The sequence below is a fragment of the Musa acuminata genome, chromosome BXJ3-4, assembly GCF_036884655.1.
Source record: "Musa acuminata AAA Group cultivar baxijiao chromosome BXJ3-4, Cavendish_Baxijiao_AAA, whole genome shotgun sequence".
NCBI lineage: Eukaryota > Viridiplantae > Streptophyta > Magnoliopsida > Zingiberales > Musaceae > Musa > Musa acuminata.
In genome coordinates this window covers 40,931,436-40,944,923 of record NC_088352.1, presented here as the reverse complement: position 1 = coordinate 40,944,923, position 13,488 = coordinate 40,931,436, and the positions used below count along the sequence as shown (strand labels likewise).

Genomic DNA, 13,488 nt, shown 5'->3' with positions numbered 1-13,488 from the left:
CTTCTGACCTTAGAATGTTTTTGTATAAAAATGAAGAAGTCAAATGCAATGAGGTAACGTCACTGAAGTAGCATGTAATTAACTGATATTAATCCACTAACTATACAAAGATTTAGTGACCAATAAAGAAATAGGGAGTTGGACTTTGAATTCTATTGTTTGAATATGAAATATATTTATTTTTTACTTGACTCACTGTTCAGATCTGGTCATGATGTTTGTAGCAGAATCCATAAAAGGAAGATGAATCTATCATTGAACAAGCTTCAATGGTCCAATTACACAGAAAAGATGGTGAAATATGTGATTGGAGATTAGATCATGGAAGAAAAGTTGAATCCAATTCATCATCATAGTTCCATTGATCATAGCATAAATCTGCCTGAAGCTAACATTAACTTCACAAGTCCCCTTTGATAATATCCAACACCTTAAAACATCTTATTAACATTACCTTAGAACCAATTTATTGGGCCTAGCAGCAAAAAACTCATATGCTGCAACACTTGCTGGACCAGCCCAGTTTCTTATCAAACTATATAATTTGGAGACAGGTCTCATTTTTGACCCAAAAATATTACCTTCTGATAAGAAAGTGTGTAATTTAGGATAGTAGATGTGCAGTTGTTCTAATATTCAACCTCAATGATTTATAAATCTGCAGCAGAATTCTACTACTCAATTTCATATGCTTTTGAAATAAAATTTCTTCACATATATTCTTGGTTCTAAAATGACACTTTAAAATTGAAAAGCATGTAACATAGATCATAATACACAAAAAAATTTCATATTCAATGATTTCTAAATTTTATCATATATTCACTACTGATTCCATAAACTTCTGATTAAGAAATGTTACTAATTCTTGAGTTAACATGACACTTTCCAACTTAAATGTGTGGAAGATTAATGAGCATGTAAATAATTTTTTTTTATGGTTGGGGGTTAGAAAAAATTCTAGCAGATATCATTTTTAACCAAAAAAAAAAGGGAACTTTCTGTCAGTAAATATGTGTGTGAATCCACATCAGGCTTCTGTAGAAATTACAGCAATCATGAATGAATTGACATAAGTAATCTTCATGACACAATCTAAGATTAAGATTAAATCATCAAGACAAAATGAACTTTACCACATGTTTGCTGAATCTTAGGATCCATGTCTTGCTATATTTGGCTCAAGGAAAAGACTGATGAAAAGCACACCATCATGTTTCCCTGATCCCTCTCATCATGTCCCTTCTCCAGCAATGGCTCCAAAAACCCTTTGGAGTGGAGTATCAAGTGCTTGGACTACTCACCCATCCCGATTCTGATTCCTACCAAAAGACAGCAAATGGAAAAAAAGAAGAAGGAAGTAAGATAACAAGACAAGGAAAAGAAGAAAAGCTTTTCCCAAGTCTCATTATGAGATTATTGTCTCACTAATAGCTCGTGAGAAGAATCTGTTGTATAATCACTAGATGTCACAAGGCACAATGCAACAAGATATTGTCTTCCTATTGCTGTATAGTGCAGGAAGAAAAGACAGTGGGCAGTGTACTGCTGGTTGGGATAAGGTAAGATGGAGTGAGGTGACAAAGATAGAGACAGGTGCTCCTCAAGGATCTGCTCTATGTCAGTGTAACCTTTCATGTGTTGTAGGCCACTTACAACTCATGCAGTAGGAAGACAACAAAAACTCATGTTGCTTATAGATAGGACTTCCCATCTCCATTGCAAGTGTAGGCTTGATTTTGTAAAATAGAATGTTCAAGGCTCATTTGTCAGCAAAACTATTACTTGCTCCTTCTATTAAATTTCTTAAAATTATAGATGTGTTCCTTTTTAGGAAATTGAAGATATGCTCAAATATTATATATGTATATACATATGAGATGTAAAAATGTGAAAATAAATAATATGCCTAATTGTTTAAAGACAGAATCCATATATGGAAAGATTTCATTGTGAAAAAAATAATAAAAATTAAGGTTTGATTATTTTATAAATACTCTAGATATCTCTGGATGTTGACGAAAGGAGGATGTGAGGTGAAAGAAAAAAAAATTCTTTGAGGGTTTATTTGAGATGTTATAAAAGGGATCTATGCTCAAGTTAGGGTTGACTAAGGGTACTTGTAATCTTATCTGATATGCTAAAGCTTCGTGAACGTAGATAAGAAGTGTTATACGTACATTTTACATCGGTAAAATCTTATTTTCCTTCAGCTAAAGAGGCTTTTAACTAATCAGACTTGATACATATATTTGCATACAACAGAGTGATCAATTCATACCATTCCTCATGATATAGAAGTGTAGTTAGAGAATGCAAGATTAAGACTAAGATTAACGATGCAAGAGAAAAATTTTGTATGAGATTGAAGGCAACCTTTGTAATCACTGATAATTTTCTCCCTTAATATAAATTAATTATCATAAATAATATTTATTTTTAAAAAAAATATTAGTTTGCACAGTATGATTAAGGAAATGATTAAAATTAATTTTCTTAATTACCTGAACAAGTCATGAATTTTTTAATTAAATTATTAATTAGTTCTATTAGGTCAATAATTGAATCGAGTTTAGTTTAAATCAATTGGGCTATTCCAATTAGGATTCTGATTGATTGAAAATTATTAAGAGATTGATATCTTATGTTTTTATGATTCGATGAACTTTAGAGTGTTATATGAAAGAATTATTTAAAAATAATTATTGATTTTTAATTATTTCTTTTAGATTATTGATTGGACTTTTATAATTTTCAAAAGTCCCTATCAGTATGTATGGTTACTAATATGTTTTTATCTTATATTTATTTTAGAATAACTTAATACTTTATAGTAAATTTGAGCTTAGGTGGAAGAGATTTTTTTTTTTACTTGTGACTCTACAAAAAAGAAATTATTTTTTTTCTGGTAAAAAAATATTTATTATTTAAAAAGTTGCTTTATTTAAAAATAAAAAATAAAAACTTATAAATATTAAAATATGATTATTATTTTTATTATATAAATCTAGTATGTGATAACTTGAGCAGCTCACATTGTCATTCATGAGGCATGTCCTATATCACATATCTTTGAAGCCAAGCATCAAATACAAAGGAAAATGACTGGTGAACCAAACAATGTTGCTGCACATATATATTAGTGGCTTGGATGGCCAACATTGATGAAATTAATCACATCTAGACTATGACATTAGCATGATCATAAGAGTCCACATCTTATTAATTGGATGATCTCTCTCATCAATACTGGCTAGCACCATCATAAAGTAGGCAGAATCCATGAGATGTGATATGTGAACTAAAAAGGTGTGAGAAAAACACTTCTTTTTTGTTGATGTGACAAAAGAAAAGCACCATTTAATACATGGGTCTTCTGATTTAAGTGGCACTGTTGTCTTCTACCAAGCATTTTAGAGAATGTCTCGAATAAACCAGAAAAAATAATCTTGAGGAAATGAAATATGAGTCATACAAGAATTTCACATAAAATAATAATTTAATTAATCAAAATGTTTTTTCTTGCATGAGGTAAAAAGAAGTGGATTTGATTCTTGATAAGTATTTTTAGAATCCTCTTAGTATCTTGAAAAGATTAACATGAGAGATTGTAAAAGAAGATATATACTTAAGCTGGATTAACTCAATTAAAATTATAGTTTGATTTAATATATTAAGAAATTTAATTTTTCTTCAAACCTGTAAAGCTTTTTTGAGTTTTTCTTTTAATGTCAAGCTCTCTTCCCCTTATAGATTCCAAGATAAATTGAGATTTGGGATGTTGTATGATGCTGTAAAGGTAGGATAAAAGGACTGGTGGTGTTATAGAATTAAAAGAAAGAAAAGAAAAGCTATAAATCCAAGTTATTGAATGAAAGCATGAGCCAATTTGTGGTCCTTGGGGATGAAGGTGATGCTAGTACTTTACAACCTGCATGCTTGAAGGTTTCTTTAGATCCTTTTTCCTAGAAAAATATAATGTTTCTTTGGACCCAGATGAGATTATTATCATTGCCAAAAGGAAGATGCACTATGAACTTAAAGTGGGAGATATCTAAAGGAATCCACCAATTCTTTTCTTTGGTGTCTTTGATTAAATTAGTGACACAAAAGAAAATTATACCTAAAGTGGGAGATACCTAAAGGTATCCACCAATTCTTTTCTTTGGTGTCTTAGAAAAATATAATGTTGTGGCTCATAAGAACTGTGACACTAAAGAAAACCAAGAACTGTGTGCTAGGGTTCAACTCCAAAAACCCAATTGAGGAAGAATGAAGAATCAAGGCTCTTGTTCTCACTGTGACAAAGTAGGTGCAGTATCAGGCAAACTAATTAATAGAGCTCTGAAGTCACATCACAAATCAATCCTTTTAGATGTCCTGCGATACAAATTTCAAAAGTAGAAGACATCAATGCTATTAGATCAGCATGACCAACTCCCATCTAGACTATACACCTTCAAAGTGTTTCTAATTTGCCAGTAATGGCAGATAAAGAAGAATCATTATAACCTTATGATGCAGAAGATGCTCGTCAAATAATATGCATTTATTCATGACTTAATCTAAACTGACATCTTATAAGAATTTGATGAATATATTATTATTAACTTAGGCTTAGAACATTTCGTTTCAGTAATCCCGACCGAATAAGTTAATAAATCAAAACTTTCAACAATATCACAAGTGGAACTTTAGTTGAGCTAATAACAATGTCCTATCTAATGTCCTATATATATATAATTGTAGATAAATCAGATGTCACTTTATAAAAGTGAAAAATTAGACACAATTTAGTGGTTGGAGGTTGGAGTGGAATGTTAGATAGGTAGTCATGTAGGTGAAACCATGCTTGTGGACCAATGTAATTAATTAATGTCTCATCCCAAGTGTCCACAATGATTGAGGTAAGGATGTTCAATTACTATAGTATGTAATCAAAGAATCAGTCCACAGCTCAGTACTGTCCATGCCATTGTTAAACAAAAAGCAATTCATAGGAAATGTGGGAGAAGGAAGAAGAACCCTTGAAGAACTTTCGCATATTAAAACATCACCAGCAGTCAATGGCAACAAACATGCAACATTTCTTGAGTGGAAGCAAAGGACAGGTGACAGCAGGGTCACTACAGCATGGAGTGACTCTTCCTCCCTGTTGCTATTTCTTTTTCTTTACTTGATATGATCCTTCCCAGTATTTTAGTGCATGGATCTTGTGGTACTGGGCATTCAGTATACAAGTGCAAGTGTAAAGAAGGTGGTTAGTAGTTAATTGATTGCATTCTCAAAGGTGTAGTGGCAATTCCAACTCCCACAAATCTACCAAAGTTTGCCATACAGAGTTGCATCATCTCCTTGCTTCTTCTCTCTTTCTTTCTCTGTTGTCTTTTACTTTGTTTCTCTTCTCCTTCTTCTGGATCTTACCGGTGTGTAGGAATTTAGTTCTTTCTATCTGTCTCTCACACAAGCACAAAGGTCTCTTTTGCAGCAGGGAAATGGGATGGCAGTGGTGGAAAAGCAGCTGAATCTTTCAGCACGGTTGCTTGTTAAATCAAAAGAAAGGCTTTTGTTCTCCTTATGGTATGCAACTTTCATTTCCAGTAACGAGTGCTGTTTCCTTTGATCGATCTCTTTTGCTTCAGGACAAACAGTAGAATTTTCCCCAATTTCTTGCTGAGTTCTTATTCTCACTTCTGCTCTTCTTTCTGATTCCTTCTGCTTTCTGCCTAATTATCATTTCTGATGTACTCCTCTGCATTTTAGATCTCCAGAAAAGCTCAGATATATCTTATATGTTTTCTGAAACATTTCTTCTTGGAATTCAGCTGTGATCTTGCTGGTATGCTGGTACAAGTTGCTGTGTGCCAAAGAACTTGGATTGCTTTCCAAGTCTGCTTGCTGCCTCACCACATCGGTAGACACCTCATTTTCATGCTCTTCTTCAATCTTGTTCGTGTCTTCAAGTTACTGAACTTTGACTTTAATGTTATTGCTGTCATCTGTTCTTAAAGAGGAGATGAACCAATTCAGTTCATGATCTGGAATTGTTCTTCTTTTTGGCTTGGATCTTCTACCCGGGATTCCATGATGCTGAAGAGGTTTTAGGTAGAAGCAGATACCATCAGTTTGCCTGTGATCATGGCAACACTGTCACATTCTGAATCCAGGCGCCTGTACTCATGGTGGTGGAATAGTCATATCAGCCCAAAGAATTCTAAGTGGCTTCAAGAAAACCTTGCAGGTAAACAGAAATTTTCTTTCTTCTTCTTTGATGGATAGAGAATCCCATGCATTAGATGTCCCAAATGAAGTTTACATTGAAATCTTTGAACTGAAGTACCAAAATATACTATTTACTTACATAAGTGAGGAGTTCAACAGGCTTAATCACTTTAGACACTTGAAAGAAGGGTGCATAAAACATCTGATAATTTATAATTCTGGATCTTGTTAATTCATATGAATTTTACCTCTATGCTAATAAGCTTGTGTTATTATCCTTGTTTAGTTTTCAGTTATGCCGTGCATGATGATTATCCTCAAACACAACCAAATCCAGCAGCAAATACAGAAATACAAGTAAAGAGAATCCTATTTTCCTGTACAAATTTTCAAAAAGTCTACGGATCACCTGCATTGCTAAAATTTTACTCTTCATGCAATATTTCGATTTTTTAGGCTACGAAGATTTGCATTATTTTGACCAGGGATTTGTAATTAGTTCAAACTTACTAGATATTTCTAATTTTAGTTTCTTCACTATAGCTAGTTTCATGCTTCACATTTGGATATGCCAAGTAGATCACAAAAAGAATTTTAGACATCTTACAATAGCTAAAGACTCATGTTCTTTGGATGTAAGAAAGCTATCACCTTGGTAGAATTGGAAAGAAAATAAGAACTTGCTGGTGCAATTGGTTCTTGGGCAATTCAAATTGCTCTTGTAGCTATTCTCATACTTCCTCTGGTCACTTGTAATGAATGTTGTTTCATTTCGCTGTATCTAATCATATATGGTTACCTGCACAGACATGGATGGCAAGGTCAAAGCCATGATCAGAATTATTGAAGAAGATGCTGATTCCTTTGCAAAAAGAGCAGAAATGTACTACAAGAAGCGCCCCGAGCTCATGAAACTGGTAGAGGAATTCTACCGAGCTTACCGTGCTTTGGCAGAAAGATACGACCATGCCACTGGGGTGCTTCGTCAGGCTCACCAGACTATGGCTGTCGTCTTCCCCAACCAAATTCCGCTTGAGATATCTGATGAATCCCCTTCTGGATTTCCTGCTGCAGATGTGGAGCCAGTTAGTTCTGAAATGCTCATGGAACTAATTGATGCTAATGGTTCAAGGCTCGATGCTTCAGGTGTGCCATCATTCTATGATGCCATGAAGATGAGTGGGGCTTTTCCTGAAGTGATTGATGCAGCATTTGCTGAAGTGATCATGACAAAGGGCTTCAACTCTCAAGAGGATGATGGAAAGGATTCAGAGTTGAAGTTACTTCGGGAAGAGAATTCCAGGTTGTCGCAGGAAAACTTGGATTTCAAGAATCAGATCAAGTTGGAGTCAGTGCGTGCCAATGGAGCTGAAACAGAAGTTCAACAGCTAAAAGAGGCCTTTTCCAAAGAAAACGAAGATGCTCTTTGTCGATACCATGAATCTGTGGCAAGAGCATCTTATCTGGAAACAGAAATATCTTGCATCCAAGAAGACCTTAAGAAGCTTAATGATGAGATGCTAATCCAAACTGAGAGATTAACTAGTGCTGAGGAGCAAAGACTTGTTTTGGAGAAGGCAAATCAATCTTTGGAATTGGAACTTGACATGCTGAAGCAGAAAACAAGAGAGCAACAGGAAGAGATTAGCATGAAGGGAGAAGAGTTGGCAAAACTAGAAATATCCTTGCATGATGAACATGTAAAAAGCATGAAGAACGAAATCGATTTCTGGTCTCTTGAGAAGCAATACACTGAATCCCTGGAAGAGATGAGAGTTGCACTTGAGAAGTTGAAAGAAATGAAGCTGACCAAATTGAGCTTAGAAGATGAAGTGATGAAGATTAGGGAGGAAAATAACAGACTGAATGAACAAAAGCTTTCATCTACACTGAAGATAATCGATCTGCAAGATGAGATCATTCTCTTGAGGGATTTAAAAGGAAAACTTGAAGATGAAGTGAATCACTGTGGAGAGCAAAAGGAAGTTATTCATCTAGAGCTCTGTCAGCTTAAAGAAGACAGAAACAATATACAAAAAAGACATCAAGTGCTGAAAGAACAAATACAAGCAATGTCTCTGGAAATGGAATCCCTTCAGGCAATGATAAATGAGTTGAGGAATGAAAACAGTGACCTCAAAGAGACCATCAAGAAACATGAGTTGGAAGAAGTTCTTTATTTGCAGAACACGGAACACATGGAGAAGCAGTATGCTGAATCACAGGAAGAGGTGAGAGGTCTCCATGAGAAGCTGAAAGAGATGGAACTGACTAAATGGAACTTAGAGGAAGAACTGCAGAAGATTAAGAAGAAAAATAACAGACTGCATGAACAAAAACTTCCGTCTACTCTAAAGATTATCAGTCTGCAGGATGAGATAATTTTCCTGAAGAATTTAAAAGGAAAACTTGAAGATGAGCTGAAACTCTGCAGAGAGGAAAAGGACATTCTTCATCTAGAGCTCTGTCAACTTAAAGAAGACAAAAATAATCTAGAAGAGAGACATCATGTGCTCAACAACCAAACACATGCAGTGACAATGGAGATGGAGACCCTTCAAGCACTGATGAAGGAGCTGAAAAATAGCAACAATGACCTAAAAGAGATCAACAAGAAACACGAGCATGATAAAATTCTTTATGTGCAGAACATGAAACATATTCAAACAATGTCAGAGAGGAATGCAATACTGGAAACTTCACTTTCAAATGCAAATGATGAGTTAAAGAGGTTACAAGAGAAACTAAAGACATCAGAAGACTCCTGCAAAAATCTCCAAAGGAGGGTTTCTCTTGATCAAACTGAAAAAGCTGTACTCATCTCTCATATGGATACTGCTGCTCAAAATATCGAGAAACTTTTGAACAAAAATACATTCTTGCAGAATTCCCTCTCTGATGTGAATGCTGAACTTGATAGTCTAAAAGAAAAGTTGAAAAGCTTGGATGAATCCTGCCGTTCTCTTCATGATCAAAAATCTACCCTTCTTTCTGAAAAGGACACTCTTGTTTCACAGGTCCATGCACCATTCACCACTCACCACTCACCACTCAGTCCTGACTAGGAATTTAGCACTTCTGCAAATTCATCTTGTTTTAATATACCTATGCAGTCTAGAATTTTTTGAAGAGGTATTTGACACTTCTACCTGTTTCTTATTGTATTGCAAATGACCATTGGCTCAGGTGGAAAGCATCAGCTGGAGTTTAAGGAACTTGGAGAATAGCTACACTGAATTAGAAGGCAAATGCTCGAATCTAGAATGGGAGAAAGCTTCAATACTTTATCATGTTGCTGAGCTACAACAGTTACTGAGGCAAGAAAAGGACAAGCATACAGCTCTTATTGATTCGAGCAAAAATCAGCTTAGCACATTGGAAGATCAGATTTATCACCTGGAGAAACAAGGTCGGCAAAGGGAGGAGGAGCTTGAAGTGGAACAGCACAGAATTATGAATGCTCAGATTGAAATTTTCATCTTGCAGAGATGTCTATGTGATATGGAGGAGCAGAGTTTGAGCCATTCTGTTGGATTTCAAAGACATGAAGAAAATTTAAGATCTGCAGAGAAACTAATAGTCGAGCTTGAACAAGAATGCCTCATGAACAAGAAAAAGATGGAATCTTTAGTGGAGCATAATGAGAAACTAAGGGAGTGGATTCTTCGAATAGTCAAATTGCTTGAGATTGATCTGAAGTATGTTTCTTTCGATGATGTCAAAGATGACTTTCTTTTGCAGCTTATTCTATGTGAAGTCAGACACCTACTTAAATCTATTTCAGAGGCATATGACGAAAAGCAAATTCTGATCCTTGAAAAATCAGTTGTTGTCACTCTACTCGAGCAGTTTGGACTGTATGTTTCAGATCTGAGAGCAGAAATGATGGCTCTTGACAGGAAATCTAAAACAAGAACAGAGGAGTTTACAGCACTCAAAGACAAGAATGATGAAATCCTTCAGGTGAATAAGCAATTGAGGGAGAAGTTACAGGCCAGCAACCAAAGAGAGGAACTATTGAACACTGAAGTGGATACTCTTTTTAGACAGTTATTACAGTTACAAGAGGCTCACTGCAAACTACAAAGTGAAACCTCTAAGATGTTTGAAGGAAATCAATTTCTGTCTAAGAAACTTCATGAGTTGAGAAAGACAAAAGAAAAATTGGAGGAGGAAAACAGTGCCATGCTTGCAGAGATTATGGCCTTGGATTACCTTTCAGTGGCACTCCGGAATTCTAGTGCTGAGAGAGGATTGGAACTACAGATATTAAGTGATGAAAGGGACTGCCTTTGCAAGGCAAGAAATGACCTTGTCCAGGAAATTACACAAATTAGTGAAAAAGTTGAAGTGCTTGAGCTTGAAAACAAACATCTGAAAGTATCATTTACCAAATTGGAAGAGTGCAGAAGATATCTGTTAAGACTTGACAATGATCTGAACATGGCTAGAAATGTAATAAATGTTTGTGAACAACTGAATCTACAAAGTCATACAGGAAATAATCTTGTACTGGAGAAGGATGCGGAGTCGTCACAAGTGAAGAACAACCGAGATAGAAACCTAAAAGATCTTAAAATCAACACCAACGAGGCTGAGATAGTGAGAGAAGAAATGGAGAAGAAAATCTCCAGCTCAGAAGGTTATGGCTGTAAGAGAAATGAACTTGCATGCCTTCATCAAGCAAATGAGATTATGAAATCGGAAATGGATAGAATGAATGAACATGCCGACAAGCTCAGAATCAAAGAAGATAATCTGACTACTGAATTGCCAAAAAGAACAGATGAGACCAAGTCCTCTGAGGTAGAAATTTTATCACTGTTAAACGACGTTCAGTGTGCTACGATTACTGCAACACTATTTAGAGAGAAGGTAATTGAACTGATACTAACGTGTGAGAGCATCGAGAGAAGTGCCTTGTTGAACAGGAAAGTTCTACATGAGGAACTCATGCACAGAGATGCAAGAGTTGATGAACTGAAGGAAAAAGTAAATGCCCTGGAGGGAGAAAACAGAAGATTGAAGGAAGAACTGAATGCGTATTTGTCACTTCTAGGCAACTTTTGGGATGATATTGCTATCCTGGAAGAACAGACTCTCTACTTGGGAAAGCACCATCCATCACCAACCAATCAGGGAAAGCAGGTGTTCTTTTCTTCACAATTGCATCCCAATTACTAATGAATTAGAACCACAATGTCATGTGATCTTTGGACTGGATTGAAACTCAGTAATTTTCATTTAACCAAAATTTAAATATACATACTTTTTCTTAAATTCAAGTCATCTCACATGAAACTTTGTTGTAGATTCAAACAAGCAAATGAGCCAAGATGCCATGTTCATATTAAAAGCAAAAAATCTAATAATGGAATTTAGCTGATAGAAATAAGCAATCGTATGATCTAAGACAAATCATTGCATCTTTATTCAGGAGAAGCAAACAAGGTCTGCTCACCAGAGGAGTCAAGAACTAAGTCAAACTTGCAGTGCGAGATCGCCGCCGGGAATCTTGGAATTGCAGAAGTTACAGGCCAAGGTCAAGGCACTTCAGAAATTGGTGAGGAAGACCAGGAGCCTCTTGGATCTGGAGAGGCTGGGAACACATGCTGGCTTGGAGGCTGCATGCAGAGAGATCGAAGCAGTGAAATCAAAAGACAAACTAGACACTGACATGCGGAAGATGAAGTATGAGAGGATCATGAGAGACATACAGCTTGACATCGTTCTCAATTCTTCACGACATGGGAGCAGCAACATCCATTCTCATGGCGCAAACAAGAGGGAAAACGCCAGTGAAGCCTCGGGCCAGCCCCTTGAACTATGGGGAACAACATCTGAAGGTAATTGCAGCAATGAGACGCAGAAATCGCCACCGGTAATCGAGGAGCTCAGTGCAGCACACCACCTGATCGAGGAAATGGAGGGAAACCATCCCTCAAGCGAGCCGGTCTCCGAGAAAGAGTTGGGCGTTGACAAGCTCGAGGTGGCCAAGATAGCCGAGTCCCCCCAGGAATGGAGCCGAAGGGTCATGGAGATGCTTCGCTCTGATGCTCAAAGGCTCATGGTTCTCCAAGCAACCACACAGGAACTGCACAAGAACATGGAAGAACTCGAAAAGATCAACCACCCGACAAGATCCGATCTTGATGCTATCAAACTGCAGCTACAAGAAGCTGAATCAGCCACCTCGAAGCTGAGTGCCATCAACAGCAAATTGACAGAGAAAGCTGCAAGCTTTTCCGAGCCACCCGACCAGACCGGGGAGAAGAAGGATGCTGAGAACAGAAGCAGAAGACAAATCTCTGATCGGGCAGAGAAGTTGTCTGAAAAGATCGGAAGGTTGGAGTTGGATCTGCAGAAAGCACAATCCACGTTGCAGAAGATAGAGGAAGAACACAGAAGCAAGAAGACCAGAAGTGTGCAGAAGTCCGGAGTCCTCCTCAAGGAGTACATCTATGGGAAGAGAGACAGCGTCAAGAAGAAGAAGAAGAGGGGCGCCTGCGGATGCATGCGGCCCAAAGCAAAGGGTGACTGAGCTCTCCTGCTGTTTCTCTCACTTCTTCTTCTTCCTCACAACTCCATGGACAACTGAAGCTGGATTAGTAGCAATATATGGAGTGTGCATGGAATCGAAGCTGGGATTTGTTTGTCTTGGTGATTTGTTGATGCTGGGATTTGATCCAGTGCTTCCCCAGAGATGATGTTATGCATGCATGCATTGTTATTGTATTTAAGTGTACATGGAATTCAAGCTAGGACCGGAAGTGGCTTCATGTTCATGACTCTGACAGTGTCAGAGTTGACATCTTCTTTGTTCATTGATCGATCATGTTAGGAGTTTTGTAAGTTTGTCGCTCCTCTTTCTCGAGTCCTGTAGACATCCATGCAGCAATGGATGGAAAGCTTCCTTGACAATGGATTTGAAAGACATGCTTTGTGTGCAGCTAAATCTTTGTTCTGTCAGCTTGCGGCTTCTCCAGGTTACTTGGGTCCCGTCAGTTATCTGCATCATTGGCAAGAGAAATGATCACATCATACAAAGGGGAAGGATTTAGTTGTTTCATGACATGAAGCACCAAGTCTTTCGGTTCAATAGTATTTAATGTTGATAGGGAGCCTCATCAACGGTGTCTTGATGTGAGAAAATTATGTCGTTGGATCATAATGGACAGTTTTTTTTCTTCTTAAAATGTTAGAGATGATTAAATCACTTGACATTTGATATAGCACAAATTACTCTTGGAGTATATATATCAAAAA

The 13,488-nt window shown here is 36.8% G+C and overlaps 1 protein-coding gene across 2 annotated transcripts; it reads left to right on the top strand.

Annotated features, from left to right (window-relative positions):
• Positions 1-5,002: 5,002 nt before the first annotated feature.
• On the top strand, positions 5,003-13,033 carry LOC135584809 (protein NETWORKED 1D-like). Of its 2 annotated transcripts, XM_065149147.1 has the most exons (7): positions 5,074-5,111; positions 5,489-5,580; positions 5,826-5,914; positions 6,012-6,241; positions 7,030-9,239; positions 9,409-11,370; positions 11,660-13,033. In XM_065149147.1, the coding sequence occupies exons 4-7, from the start codon at positions 6,139-6,141 to the stop codon at positions 12,761-12,763; spliced, it is 5,379 nt and encodes a 1,792-aa protein (XP_065005219.1). In that variant the 5' UTR covers positions 5,074-5,111; positions 5,489-5,580; positions 5,826-5,914; positions 6,012-6,138; the 3' UTR covers positions 12,764-13,033. The 2 variants fall into 2 exon arrangements, with proteins under 2 accessions (XP_065005218.1, XP_065005219.1); XM_065149146.1 differs by having other exon boundaries at positions 5,003-5,580.
• Positions 13,034-13,488: the final 455 nt, after the last annotated feature.

Bases quoted from the DNA above. Each gene is read 5' to 3' on its own strand.
- LOC135584809 (XM_065149146.1), top strand. From the start codon at position 6,139: ATGGCAACACTGTCACATTCTGAATCCAGGCGCCTGTACTCATGGTGG. The intron at 6,242-7,029 runs GTAAACAGAAAT...TTACCTGCACAG, and splicing joins GCTTCAAGAAAACCTTGCAG to ACATGGATGGCAAGGTCAAA. The intron at 9,240-9,408 runs GTCCATGCACCA...CCATTGGCTCAG, and splicing joins AGGACACTCTTGTTTCACAG to GTGGAAAGCATCAGCTGGAG.